General features: G+C 46.5%; 2 protein-coding genes and 1 long non-coding RNA gene across 4 annotated transcripts in view; 1 reads left to right on the forward strand and 2 right to left on the reverse strand.

Moving 5' to 3' along the window:
* The window catches only part of PPP6R2 (protein phosphatase 6 regulatory subunit 2), a 1004265-nt gene that overhangs the window by 703583 nt on the left and 285744 nt on the right, over positions 1–14938 (reverse strand). The gene's annotated exons all lie outside the window — the stretch shown is intronic.
* LOC310743153 overlaps positions 1–14938 on the forward strand; it is a 187193-nt gene that overhangs the window by 71027 nt on the left and 101228 nt on the right. The gene's annotated exons all lie outside the window — the stretch shown is intronic.
* On the reverse strand, positions 5385–12666 carry LOC310742875 (uncharacterized protein). Of its 2 annotated transcripts, XM_083572612.1 has the most exons (6): positions 12166–12666; positions 11886–11967; positions 11560–11642; positions 10685–10811; positions 6778–9394; positions 5385–6746 (listed from the first exon to the last, which is right to left on the reverse strand). In XM_083572612.1, exons 1-6 carry the CDS (start codon positions 12577–12579, stop codon positions 6665–6667), a joined length of 3405 nt encoding a protein of 1134 aa, XP_083428738.1. In that variant the 5' UTR covers positions 12580–12666; the 3' UTR covers positions 5385–6664. The 2 variants fall into 2 exon arrangements, with proteins under 2 accessions (XP_083428738.1, XP_083428739.1); XM_083572613.1 differs by having other exon boundaries at positions 5385–9394.

Below are 14938 nucleotides of genomic sequence, written 5' to 3' on the forward strand. Positions count from 1 at the left end.
TAGTGGAAGCCTTCAATCACATCAACGGGCTCACACAGGGGAGAAACCATTTCAATGTATGGAGTGTGGAAAGTGTTTTCGTGTTCGTGGAAGCCTTAGATCACATCAGCGGGCTCACACAGGGGAGAAACCATTTCAATGTATGGAGTGTGGAAAGAGTTTTAGTGATAGTGGAAGCCTTAGATCACATCAACAGACTCACACAGGGGAGAAACCATATAAATGTATAGAGTGTGGAAAGAGTTTCCGTTGTAATACAAGCCTTAGATCACATCAACGGACACACACAGGGGAGAAACCATTTCAATGTATGGAGTGTGAAAAGAGTTTTAGTAATAGTGGAAGCCTTAGAAGACATCAACAGACTCACACAGGGGTGAAACCATATAAATGTATGGAGTGTGGAAAGAGCTTCAGTCAGAATGCAGACCTTAAAAAACATCAACGGATTCACACAGGGGAGAAACCATTTAAATGTATCAAGTGTGGAAAGAGCTATAGTATTAGTGGAAGCCTTAGATACCATCAACAGACTCACACAGGGGAGAAACTATATAAATGTATAGAGTGTGGAAAGAGTTTCCGTTGTAATACAAGCCTTAGAACACATCAACGGACACACACAGGGGAGAAACCATTTCAATGTATGGAGTGTGAAAAGAGTTTTAGTAATAGTGGAAGCCTTAGAAGACATCAACAGACTCACACAGGGGTGAAACCATTTAAATGTATGGAATGTGGAAAGAGCTTCAGTCAGAATGCAGACCTTAAAAAACATCAATGGACTCACACAGGGGAGAAACCATTTAAATGCATAAATTGTGAAAAGAGCTTCAGTTATAGTGGAACACTTAAAAAACATCAACAGACTCACAGTGTGGAAAGAGTTTCCAGTGTAATACAAGCCTTAGATCACATCAACGGACTCATACAGGAGAGAAACCATTTACATGTGTGGAGTGTGGAAAGAGCTTCAGTGATAGTGGAAACCTGAGAATACATCAACAGACTCACATAGGTAAGAAACCATTTAAATGTATGGAATGTGGAAAGACCTTTGGTGATAATGAAAAGCTTAGAACACATCAACGGACACACACACGGGAGAAACCATTTCAATGGATGGAGTGTGAAAAGAGTTTTAGTAATAGTGGATGTCTTAGGAAACATCAACAGACTCCATTTCAATGTATGGAGTACAGTAAATACTTCATTCAAAGTGGAAATCTAAGAAAACATCAGCAACACACAGGGGAGAAACGATTTAAAGGTATGGACTGTGGAAGGAGCTTCAGTCAGAGTGGAACCCTTGATTTATGTCAACAAACTCACACAAAAGACAAACCATATAAATATCAGGAAAGTAGATATAGGTTCACTCTTAGTGGAAGTTCAAAATCAACAGACTCATGGACAGGAAGAACTTTAAGAGTTGAAACCCTTCAAACCATCAACAAACTCAGAGAGGAGCAGCAGTTTAAATGAAAAGACTGCAAAAAGTGCTTTATTTATAATGGAGTGATTAAGGAATATCTAGGGACTCTCACATGGGAGAACCCATTTAGATGTATGGAGTGTGGGACGTCTTCCTCTCAGAGTCCACTCTGAGCAATGAACTCAGCAGGAAATCATTCCTAAAAGCATGAGGTACATGTGAAGTTCTGGTGTTTATATGTAAAACATTATAATAATCAAATATGGCAACATGTTCCCGACAAGTGTGTGCGCATAAGTGCATGTGTAGGCTGGAATTTGAACTGCTGAGGCTGGGAGGTTTGCAAAAGAAAACAAGGTGCAGGATGTCCAGTGGTAGCTGGCCAAGGGGATAGCTTGCATCTGAGACAGGAGACTGCTTGGGCATGAAGGTATCGCTGGACATGACTTTATAAGGGGATATGAAATTCTGTTAAGAAGCTCACTGGTAAAATTCATGGGAACAAACCAACTTCTTATGAAACGTGAATAGGGTGCTGTCTTTGCTCTGTAATCTTTTGACTCAGGCATGGTTCCACGCCACTCTCCCCCAAAACAATGATTTCTTTCTGAGGTCTCAGCTGATCCCAACTGGAGATGGGAATGTTGTGTGAGATGCACATGAGGAAGTTTCTCTGGTGATGCTTCAATCTAAGGGGTTTTGTTTTTCAAGCTCAGAATCTTAACTACTGAGCCTTGGAAGAAGTACGCTTGCAAATGATTATTGGGTAGTGAAGGTATGGGGTGTAAAATTGTATTGCAGTCAAATGCAACATTCCTACAAGGCACATGCTGGGGAATGCTTGTGTCACTCAGGAGAAGACTTGCTAGTTCCTCCTGAGCTGGGACAGACTTCCTCTGCATGGCACTTCATGTAGGTGTGGCCTGTTCTTGGACAGAGGAGCACACGGCCTCCATGTTCTGCTCTTCTTCTTCTCCTTTTTGTGTTCCTACAAGTTAGGAAGAAGTGACTGCTCAGTTGCAGTCACTTGAGATTATTTCCCTTATGGGATAGTTCGTGTTGATATATATTGAGTTATGTAACTTAGGTCTGCCTTCAGGGATCTTATTGTGAACTGGATGATTGTAAGTAAACTAGTTTTATGTTAACTTTAATCAGATAGTCGTGTCTATTCTTTTAGGAGGGATAGAAAAAGGGATCTTACCAGGAATCCTAAATAGTGAGGCTCAGACGAGCCTGCAACTAGCTAACTGCTGTGTGATTTAAAAGAGGGATTGTTTAACAACTCTGCTAAGTTATAGAACTTGCCAACGCAAGTTAGGAAGGATGTCATAAAAGAATTTATCCTCTCCTGCCTCCCTAAACATTCCCACAGAAAGAGCCTGGGGTAGGATGTCCCCTCCCTTGGAGCGAGCGACCAGCAGGGATGCCTCTGAGCTGCCTCCGTGTGTTATGCTCAGCCCACCGTTCCCCATACAGACATCTCTGGCAATGGTTGCTGACGAGGGCTTACTGCCCATGCTGCCTTGTTTTGAATAGGATGGTGGGCAGTCCTCTGACAACTCACAGAGCTGTTTTCAGGATCTGGAGGGCAAGGACTGATGTAGTGTAGCAGTTAAAGTGTGAGATGTGAGTCAAACTCCTCTTCCTGCAACCTCAACTCTTCGTATGCATGGGGATTATAACACTGGACCGCCTTACAGGGCCGTTGTTTAGATTACTGAGATAATATATGATATTTTGTAATGCTTTAAATGTGCTACATAAATGCTAAAGTATTCTTAAGTAAAGCTGAGTATTGGTTGGTGCAGAGTGAAAGGGCCGAGAGGAAGAGCCAATAGAAGACGACGAAATCCAACGAGTAATAAAAGAATAAAAAACCCAGGACCGGATGGATTTTCGGCAAAATATTATCAAAAAACTAAATCAAACCCTGATTGCACCCTTGAAAGAAGTACTGAACAGCATTTTAAGGAGGGGAGAAGTACCTGGCAGGTCAGGCTCAGAGGGAGGAGAGGAGGGGGCCAGGAGACCCAGAGGAGGCCGGCTGCTGAAGCATCCACAGAGACCCCCCCTCCTGCTGCGACCAGCTCCCCCTCCCCTGGTCTCCTAGAGCACACAGGGAAACCCTGTTCAGACCCCATGAGCCTGTACATGATATTAACAGGTGTTGTTTTTTGTCCCAACATGCATCACTTTGATCTCATTGACAATGAACTGTAATTACAGCCCATCCACCCCGTTTGGAGAGCTCTTTTTGGAGCTCTGTTTGTACTGTGGGGTGTGAAACACAGAGCAGTCAAATACAACATTCCTAGAGTGGGCATAACAGGGGATGTCTGGACCAGCCAGTCAGAACATCCTGTTTCCTCCTGGGCTGGGACAAACTTCCTCTACGTGTGACCAGAGGTGGGTGTGACCTCACCTGTGCAGGTAACAACATAGCACAGGGGAGGCAGCCATCTCTCTCTCTCTCTCTCTCTCTCTCTCTCTCTGACTCCATTCCTCGAAGAAGCAACATCTCCTTAGCATGAGATGCTCTCTTGGCTTCAAGAGAGGAGAAAGGAACTATTTCCTTATGGGATAGATTCCAGGTGTATATATTTTGTAACCTAAGTCTGCCTTCTGGGATCCTTCTGTGAACAGAATGTGAGTAAACTCTTTTATATACTTTTATTTTTTTAAAAAAATATTTTTATTAGCAATTTAACAACATATCCAAACATATCATATTCATTATTTACCGCCTCCCCCCCTCAACCCCCCTCCCCTCCCCCAAAGACTTCCCTCAGCTCACCTTCCAATTATCAGCACAGGTTCTAATAAGTGTCCACCCACCGTGAGGCAGAATTTCATTAGTGCCCCACAAGCTTCCTGCACTTTAAGTTTTGCAGCCTCCAGGTGCCCCTTCCAGAAAAGTGTCTCAGTGAAAGGGACTCCCAGGGATCTGAAGGAGTGTATTGAACCAGGTTATTCATTGCTCCAAACTTTGGACTTCTGTCTGTCCGCTGGGAGAGGCTGGCCTGCCCCTTTTTCAGGGCAACTTCCTTCCCTCTGCTCCAGTATGAGGGCAGCATACATAGCTCACAGCCCCCTCTTAAATCCCGTCAACTATAAAAAAAGCAACCACTATCAAATACTTGACAATCCTAGACAGCATCTTAAAAAGCAGAGACATCACCTTGCCAACAAAGGTCCGTATAGCTAAAGCTCTGGTTTTCCCAGTAGTGATATATGGAAGTGAGAGCTGGACCATAAAGAAGGCTGATCGCCAAAGAATGGATGCTTTGAATTATGGTGCTGGAGGAGACTCTTGAGAGTCCCATGGACTGCGAGAAGATCCAACCTCTCCATTCTGAAGGAAATCAGCCCTGAGTGCTCACTGGAAGGACAGATCGTGGAGCTGAGGCTCCAAGACTTTGGCCACCTCATGAGAAGAGAAGACTCCCTGGAAAAGACCCTGATGTTGGGAAAGATGGAGGGCGCAAGGAGAAGGGAATGACAGAGGCAAGATGGTTGGACAGTGTTCTCGAAGCTACCAGCATGAATTTGACCAAACTGCGGGAGGCAGTGGAAGACAGGAGTGCCTGGCGTGCTCTGGCCCAGGGGGTCACGAAGAGTCGGACACAGCTAAATGACTAAACAACAACATCAAGTACTTTAAAAATCAGCACCTAGACTGTTTCAGTAAATGCCTGGGGACCTAAAACAGATGTGAATGGGCAGCGCAAATCAGAGCGCATTGTGTGTGTGCAACTTGCAAGAGGGCAGAGGGACAGAGTCTCTGCTTCACGCCTCTCTCTGCTCTCCTCCTCCTCTCTTCGACTTCATTCAAGGTGCACGGCTAGGAGATGGATCTTCCGCCAAACTCCCCTTTATTCCTGCTGCCACCACAGAGAACTCTTCAACACTTCACCCCAAACATAACAAAGAAGGAAGTGTGCATCGATTCATTAAACTGATTTATTTAAAAAATAGACATAAACATGTGGTTTCAAATGTTCTCTTTTCTTTTCTTTTTCTTTTGAAATTTTGCTACAGCTGCAACAACGGGGATTATAATGCTGTTTCTCTACTACAGGTCTAACCAACCCTGCTCCACAATTGCCACCACTGTCCCATTCCATTCCACCCTCCAATGGTGGCAGCCAACCATCTTGGCTGCAAGTCCCAGAAGACGGGCTCTCTCCATAGAGACCTTTTCCACCTAGCCTGGGAGGGCAGAGCCTGGATTGACTCCAGCTGCAAAAGCTGAGGCTGCTGAACAGACTCTTGAATTTGGGGGTTTGGGGGGGTTGTTGCTGTTGGTGTTTTGTTTTTATATTTTAGATCTTGTGATTTATGTGGAAATTGTTCAGTTCAGTTGTTCAATCCCAGCATTCCAAACTCCAAACTACCCCTATCACCATCTAGCATTTCCTAAAATTTACTCTTCTACTGTAATTAAATAATTACCATTATTATATTAATGTCATTGATACATGCGTATAAAACTTTAAATACAAACACCAAGACATTGCACTGAAACTTTCGGTAAATGCGCATGCATGCACTTTCCAAGAGTCTCATTTGAGAATCAGTGGGGTGCAGTGCTTAAGAGTTTTGGACTAGGAACTGGGAGACCTGGGTTCCAATCTCCACTCAGTCACTGGGTGATGGCTTCACAGCCCAACCTACCTCACAGGGTTGTTGTCAGGATTAAACGATGAGGGGGAGAACGACTTAAGACCACACTGAGCTTCTTGAAGAAACAGGTGGTATAGAAAGGCATCCAATAAATTTCGCTAAGAAGAAAGGTAAGATTCTGCTCTTAGGCAAGACGAATCAGGTGCACAAATATAAGATGGGACATACCAGGCTTGTCAGTAGTACATATGGAAAAGACCTGGGGTCTTAGTGGACCACAAGACTAACATGAGTCAACACCAGCGAAATAGGCTGTTATTCTAGGCTGTGTCCAAAGACGTCAAGTGTCCAGATCAAGAAAAGTAATAGCCCCACTTTCTTCTGCCTTGTTCAGACCACACCTGGAGTCCTGTGTCCAGTTCTGGGTGCCCCAACTTAAGAAGGATTTTAACAAGCTGGAAGGGGTGCAGAGGGGGGTGAGCAAGACAATTAATCGTTGGGAAACCAAGCCTTCTGAGGAACAGGAAGGACTATCATGTGGAAGCTTGAACAAGCTTGTTTTCACCGGCTCTGGAGGCTGGCACCCAAATCAATGGCTTCAAATTAGAGACGCCCTTGGTAGCTTGTGTACTCTCCTTCCTTGGAGGTTTGTAAGGAGAAGTTTGAAGGCAGTATGTCATAGAAGCTTTAGTTGAGAGTCCTGCAGTGGACTAGACGACCCAGAAGTCTCCTGCAGGTCTAAAATTCTATGATTCTCCCCTGTATGAACTCTTTGATGGGCCATGAGCTTGGTCCTCTTACCGAAGCTCTTTCCACATTCCAAGCACTGATATGGTTTCTCCCCTGTGTGAATTCTTTGGTGGGAAGTGAGGTTGTCCTTCCGGGTGAAACTCTTCCCACATTCCAAGCACTGATAGGGTTTCTCCCCAGTGTGGATTCTTTGATGGGCCATGAGGTTGGTCCTCTTACTGAAGCTCTTTCCACATTCCAAGCACTGATATGGTTTCTCACCACTGTGAATTCTTTGGTGGGAAGTGAGGTTGGTCCTCTTACTGAAGTTCTTCCCACATTCCAAGCACTGATATGGTTTCTCCCCAGTGTGGATTCTTTGGTGGGATGTGAGATGGGCTTTCTGGCAGAAACTCTTTCCACATTTCACACATTGATAGGGTTTCTCACCACTGTGAATTCTTTGGTGAGCCATGAGCTTGGTCCTCTTACCAAAGCTCTTTCCACATTCCAAGCACTGATAAGGTTTCTCCCCTGTGTGAATTCTTTGATGGGAAGTGAGACTTTGCTTCTGGTTGAAGCTCTTCCCACATTCCAAGCAGTGATATGGTTTCTCCCCTGTGTGAATTCTTTCATGGCAAGTTAGATTGGCCCTTTGGCTGAAACTCTTTCCACAATCCAAGCATTGATAGGGTTTCTCACCACTGTGAGTTCGTCCATGGGCCATGAGCTTGGTCCTCTTACCAAAGCCCTTTCCACATTCCAAGCACTGATAGGGTTTCTCACCACTGTGAATTCTTTGATGGGAAGGGAGACTTTGCTTATGACTGAAGCTCTTTCCACATTCCAAGCACTTATAGGGTTTCTCCCCTGTGTGAATTCTTTGGTGGGAAGTGAGGTTGACTTTCTGGCGGAAACTCTTCCCACATTCCAAGCACTTATAGGGTTTCTCCCCTGTGTGAATTCTTTGGTGGGAAGTGAGGTTGACTTTCTGGCGGAAACTCTTCCCACATTCTGAGCAGTGATAGGGTTTCTCTCCTGTGTGAATTCTTTGGTGGGAAGTGAGATCGGCTCTCTGGCAGAAACTCTTTCCACAATCCAAGCATCGATAGGGTTTCTCCCCGGTATGAATGCTTTGATGGGAAGGGAGACTTTGCTTATGACTGAAGCTCTTCCCACATTCCAAGCACTTATAGGGTTTCTCCCCTGTGTGAATTCTTTGGTGAGAAGTGAGATTGGCTCTCTGTAGGAAACTCTTTCCACATTCCAAGCACTTATAGGGTTTCTCCCCTGTGTGAATTCTTTGGTGGGAAGTGAGATTGGCTCTCTGGCAGAAACTCTTTCCACATTCTAAGCATTGATATGGTTTCTCATCACTGTGAATTCTTTGGTGGGAAGTGAGACTTTGCTTCTGGGTGAAGCTCTTCCCACAATTCACACATTGATAGGGTTTCTCCCCAATATGAATTTTTTGGTGGGAAGTAAGACCAGCGCTCACAGTGAAGCTCTTCCCACATTCCAAGCACTGATATGGTTTCTCCCCTTTGTGAATTCTTTGGTGAGAAGTGAGATCGGCTCTCTGTAGGAAACTCTTTCCACAATCCAAGCATCGATAGGGTTTCTCCCTGGTATGAATGCTTTGATGGGTAGTGAGATGGGCCCTGAGACTGAAGTTCTTTCCACATTCCAAGCACTGATAGGGTTTTTCACCTGTGTGAATTCTTTGGTGGGAACTGAGACTGGCTCTCTGGGAGAAACTCTTTCCACATTCCGAGCACTGATAGGGTTTCTCACCACTGTGAATTCTTTGGTGGGAAGTGAGACTTTGCTTCCGACTGAAGCTCTTCCCACATTCCATGCATTGATAAGGTTTTTCACCACTGTGAATTCTTTGATGGGAAGTGAGACTTGCCTTTTGGGTGAAGCCCTTTCCACAATTCACACACTGATATGGTTTCTCCCCGGTATGAATTCTTTGGTGGGAAGTGAGATGGGAGCTCACAGTGAAACTCTTCCCACATTCTGAGCACTGATAGGGTTTCTCACCACTGTGAATCCTTTGATGGACCGTGAGAGTCGTCCTGTGATTGAAGCTCCACCCACATTCCGAGCACTGATAGGGTTTCTCACCTGTATGAATTATTTGATGGGCTGTGAGATGGGTTCTCTGACTGAAGCTCTTTCCACACTCTCGGCATTCAAATGGCTTCTCCCTCCTGTGAATTCTCTGGTGTTTACGGAAGGTTTTGCTTGTATTAAAGCTTTTCCTACATTCCAAGCACTGATAGGGTTTCTTGCCTGTATGAATTATTTCATGCGAAATGAGATGTGCACTCTTACTGAAGCTCTTTCCACATTCCAAGCATTTCAGTGGGTCTTCCCCTGTGGGAATTATTTCTTGTGAAGTGAGGCTTTCATTCCAACAGAAAGTTTTCCCCCATTCAGAGAACTGAGAGGGTTTCTTCCCAATAGCATTTCTTTGGTGGGTAGTCGAATGGGAGCTGTGACTGAAGCTCTCTCCACACTCCAAGAGTGGCAATGGCTTCTCCACTGTGTGCATTCTGTCATGGGCATCCTCGCTCTCAATTTCCAAATCATCACCACCTGCAATGAAGAAATGGATTAGAGCTGCAGGAAGAAATGGAGTGCCACTGCATTGAATATTGATCACTAACCTTGTGATAGAGGAAGAATTCCATGCATCAACATTGGTGACCACACACTAGAGGTGGTCAGTGTTAGAAACAGAGATAGGACAGCTAGAACATAAAGAGGACCTTAAACCTAGGTTATGGGCTCAAAAATGGAATGTCCATATGCACTCTCTTATGACAAAAATACAAAGCTGAAAAGGAATGAATAGCAGCTAAAATAATATGTTCATTTTTCACATGGTCTAGTCCTTCCCCTGCCCACCCCTCTGAGTTTTTAAGAAGGTCTCTCCTTCAGTCTTCAGAGAGTAGCTGGAACTGGGGAGGCAGAAAAAGGTCCTCCTTTCCTTCCACTCTGCAGTTTTAATCCGAAATCTTAGGTTGTGCGATCAGAGCTCGGAAACTGCTCGTGTCTATGACATTCCCTGTTGCAAAATGCGCCTAGCACCATGCGAGTTTCAGACACTGGAGGTGGTGGATGATTGTGTCTACCTAAGAAACCAACAACCTCTTCATTGATGCTGACCTGGACAAGTGTACTGGCGAGGCAGTTCCGGCAACGGCTCACCTCTCCAAAAGTGTACAGTGGTACCTCTGGTTAAGAACTTAATTCGTTCTGGGGGTCTGTTCTTAACCTGAAACTGTTCTTAACCTGAGGTATCACTTTAGCTAATGAGGCCTCCCGTTGACGCCGTGCCGCTGCTGCATGATTTCTGTTCTCATCCTGAAGCAAAGTTCTTAACCCGAGGTACTATTTCTGGGTCAGCGTAGTCTGTAACCTGAAGCGTCTGGAACCCAAGGGACCACTGTATGGGAGAATGGGATGCTAACCATTCAATACCAAGATGAAGGTCTACTAGGACTGTGTGTTGAGCAAGCTGCTTTGTGAAGTGAATTGTGAACAATTACAACCATCAGAAAAACCCCTCAATGCCTTCCACAAGCTCTGTGTCAGGAAGATTTTGGGCAATACAAGGCAGGACAGTGTCAAACAAAGATGTGCTTTCCTAACCTCAAATTCCCAGCATGTTCCCATTCCATTCTCAGCAAGGTCTATGCTGGCTTGATCATGTCCAAGGTCAAAACAGTTGATAGACCTCCATTTAAGGTGAGTTTAAGGGGTATTATAATCCCAGGTGCTGCAAGTGGCCCTGTAGAGCTCCCTCAAAACCAGGGAGGCTTATCACAGAGAGAGATGCATGGAATTTCCGAAGAGATATTATGATGCACAAGGGAGCCTTACTGAGAGAGGCCACGATCCCACAATTCTCCTCCATGACTTCCTTATGCAGAGCTCTCTGGTCATGATCCAGCAACGCCCATTCCTCATCTGTGAAATGAACAGCGACATCTTCAAAGCACACTGGACCCTAAGAGAGAAAGGGAAAGATCCTCTTTAGACAGCACTAAGGTTGTCTGCTACACATTGCTCTGTTTCTTTCTGCTCATTAAATGGTGTTTTGTTTCAATGGGATCGTCCTGCTGCACATTTTAATTGTGGGTGCTGCTTTTAATGTCTTAAGGGAATTCTTTTCTTGTGTGATTTAGTGATGGACATTAATCTTAGTATAAATGGGTAGAATCCCACATTGTGTTCTTAAAATCCTTCTGTCTGTGCCAGATGGAAGGATCCACTCTCTGCTCCCCATGTCCTGTTCTTGGGGTGGGGGAGACCCTTCTGATGCCCTAAAGACAACTTCAAGAAGTGCACTGCAGGAATGGAGGGAGGAGAAGGTGGGGAAACCCCATTGTGCAACTGATGTAACAGGATAGGTGAATCCCGGGAACTGTTTTTTAGGCCTGGTGAACTAACTACTTAGAAGTCTATTTTAGCATTCAATGATAACTCTAGAAATAAAATGACAATGACTTATAAATCATCCTATTGACCTTCAGAAGGTGAGTTAAGGCAAGGTGGCTGTTCCTTATTCTCAGCCCATTAAGCTTCTCGAACGGCATTCCCAGCCTCTTGGCTTCTGTCTAGGCTGCCCTTGACAAAGACGCCTTAAGAGAAGCTTGGACAGAAGCCAAGAGGAGGAGAGAGATTCCTTGGGGGCCAGAGGCACCCTGGCTGCCCCACCCCTCAGCCCCCTTTCCCAGAGGGCTCCCTCCCTCTACCTGAGCTGCTTCCACAGCCGTTGCTTCTCCTTCCCCACCAGGAATAGATGGAAGAGGAGGTCTTGCTGGCATCATCTGGTCACCTGCAAGAGACAGAGGTAAGTGGGAAGCCAGGAGTGCAGCTGCTCTTCAAAAAGTCTCACCTTCTGAGTGCATCTGGACATTTGGACCCATTTCATAATTTAGTTGGGTTAAAAAATACATCTCCCTCCTTGGTGCTCTTGGCCCCAAGTTTCTCCCCCCCCCCAAAAAAGAGGAAAACAACCCATGGATTTGTTTTGATATCCACAGAAAGGAACCAAATGGAGAACGGACTCCTTCCTTACCCAGCAGCCTCTCTCTGGTGTTCAACCGAGTCCTTTTGGTCTCAGAGGAATCTGGGCCCATTTCTGCAAACAGATCCTGTCTCTGAAATAGCAACAAATATTCAAAACAGAAACTATGAAGAAGAGTTAGAAAAGGAATGACAGGCAAAAACTGAAGGGCAATCTGATAGCATTGAATGGCTGCTTTCCAAAAAAGGATGGTATATTAACAGAGAATTTTCAGATATTGTCACTCACGTTCGGAGCCCCTTTGGAGTATCTAGATGAAAGTCTCTCTCACCTGCTGCTCTGCCTGCTTTCTCTCCTCCGCCTGACTCAGTAGGAAACCTTCGGCCAGGGCCACCGCCTGGGAACTGCTCTCCGCTCCACATTCCCTCACCCAGCTCTCCATCTCCAGTGGAAGGACAGCCAGGAACTGCTCCAAGATCACCAGGTCCAGCATCTCAGCTTTCGTGTGCCTTTCTGGCTTCAGCCATTGATGGTAAAGGTGGTAGAGTCGGCTGCAAACCTCTCGAGGTCCTTTGGCCTCCTGGAAGCAGAACTGCCTCAATTGCTGGCTCTGCACCTCTGAGCGGAGAGTGTCCTCCTCACCCAGGATCTTCTGCACAGTTTTTCCCCAGAATCCCCCACTGCTCCCGGTTCTGATGGCATGGCCTCTTCCTGCTTCAGGGCCAGCTGAGTTTTGCTCATCCATCTGTGCTCTCAGGAAGCCTCCAAGAGAGATGAAGGAACCCCTTGATCTTCTGCCAAGTTCTGTCTGTCTGAATTAGAGATCCTTGCAAATTCTACAAAGCAAATACATCACTCTGTTACAAAACTGACATATTGCCTGGAAGAGAAAAATATTCCGTGAGGAAGTATGTATGAGTATTGGAAGAGCCAGCTCTGGACTGCACCACAACCCAGACTCTTGAGGTTTCTTTAGAAAGGAGAAGGAAAACGTATTTTTCGCTCCATAAAATGCACCAGAGCATAAGGCGCACCTAGTTTTTAGAAGGGGATGCAAGAAAAAAAATATTTTTAAAGGGAGCTCTGCGCAGAGCCTGTATGCATCCCAGGCTCTGCTCAGTGCTCCCTTTCACGAGTCGCGTGGAGCGTGTGTGGGGCGCTTGCAGGCTTTTCCCCAGGAGGGAGAAGCCCCCAAGAGCCGCACACATGCTCCACGCGGCTAGTGAAAGGGAGTGTGGCTCTTGGGAGCTTTTCCAGGAGGTGGGGGAAGGGACTGAGGGGCTGCCCTCTGTCCCTTCCCCCACCTCCCACAAAAGCCAGCAAGAGCCACACGCTCATTAAAGGGTGCACGGCTCCTGCGGGCTTTTCTACGAGGAGGGAGAAGGGACTGACTGGCCACGTCAGTCCCTCCTCCCTCCTCGGGGAAAAGCCTGCAAGAGCCGGGCGGAGCGTATGTGCGGCTCTTGGGGGTGTTTTCTGCCTGCCTCCTGCCTGCATTCCCTCCATAAGACGCACACACATTTCCCCTTTTTAGGAGGGAAAAAGTGTGTCTTATGGAGAGAAAAATACGGTAAGTCTCCAGCCCTCCTAGAGGGAAAGTGACCATGCAAAATGTGCAGGGAACTGCTGGTCTTTCTGAGAGATGAATCAGCCTGGTTGCTGCTGCCTTTCAGAGTTTTCAATCAAGGAATGAAGTCAGAACTGTGATTGACAAGTGACTCATTTGTACTGAGTGTTATCTGAGCATTGGGTTATGGTGGAGGTCCTAACTCAGGACTCCTCAAGAGTTGTCTCCTGCCCAACCCCATTCAGAGCACATTTATTCCCTTATCTGGCTAACTTCTGAGGGCCAAATGACATGTGGGTGGGGTCAAAGGACAACAACACTCGAAAGCAAATAAAGTGGGACTCGCCTTTCTAAGCGTGTAATGTGTTTTCAAGTGTTCTTATTGCTGTTTTTTAAATTTTGTAATCTGCTCTTGGAAATTCGGGTGATGGGCAGGGAACAAGCAATAATGATGATGATGTTACATTGCTTAACATGCCCCCTCCCCAGTGATGAATACTTGAGGGCACTCCTGGGTCCATCATGGTCGCTTGAGGCTCAGGTGCCCATGTCCAGCTCAGGCTAGTTCCCCACCCCACAGACCTTCTGGGACAGAGAGGACATGGCCCTGGTCCTTCCTGCTCTGCACCAGATGGGATGGTTGCAACGCTCTCTGTGTGGAACTGCCCTTGAAGGTGACTCGGGAACTGGCCCAAAATGCAGCAGCCAGATGATTGGCTGGGCTGCCTCTCTTTATGAATGGCATTTCTCTCCCACCTCTTTGCCCAAGGAGATCAAGGTGGCATCCATGGGTCTACCCCTCCCCACTGAGTCCCCCCACAACAAACACATTGGATTCCTGTTTTAAAACAGTTGCACTGGTTGTTTCCTTTCCAGCAGGACCTCTCCTGCTCTCAATGCCTTGGCTTGTGAGACCTCCAGTGGTGCTTTCATGGAACTATAGAAGTGGATGGCACCCCAAGGATCATCTAGCTCAACCCCAGGCAATCTCAGAGGCCACGCTTGCATCTGGAGGAACTGAGCACTGGAGGAGAAAATGGGCCCTGCAGGATCAGGCCAGAGGCCTCCCTCCTATAGAGGAGACAGAGAAGAGGAGCCACCCATTGCCCTCTCCTCCTCCTACTCCACGGATTGGCCTCCTCCTCTTTTAACGCCACCTTTATTGGTGGCCTCTGCCTCTTGTGGGAGGGAGTTCCACAGGTTTTACTCTGTCCTGCAAGAGGAAGCGCTTTCTCTTCTCTGCCTTCCTTCCTTCCTTCCTTCCTTCCTTGCACCAGTGAGGTTTTAGGGACCAGGGTATATTTCATGTCCGAATGTTTCCATCCGCGGACAACCTCTGTCATAAAAGGGGACTGATCCATACATCTGAATGGGGTTTCTCTGCATGCATTTCCCCACTCCTGGACCCAAGGGGTCAGCAGCGCATCCATGCAAAGGAAGCGCAGAGCTGCCGCCCTCCTGCGACCCTCCGCGCCCTGACTTGCCCCCCTCTTGCCATGCAGCGCTGGGACCCCCGCTCTCCCCATGGGCCCTATCC

This window comes from Podarcis filfolensis, assembly GCF_964270895.1.
Source record: "Podarcis filfolensis genome assembly, chromosome: 10".
NCBI lineage: Eukaryota > Metazoa > Chordata > Lepidosauria > Squamata > Lacertidae > Podarcis > Podarcis filfolensis.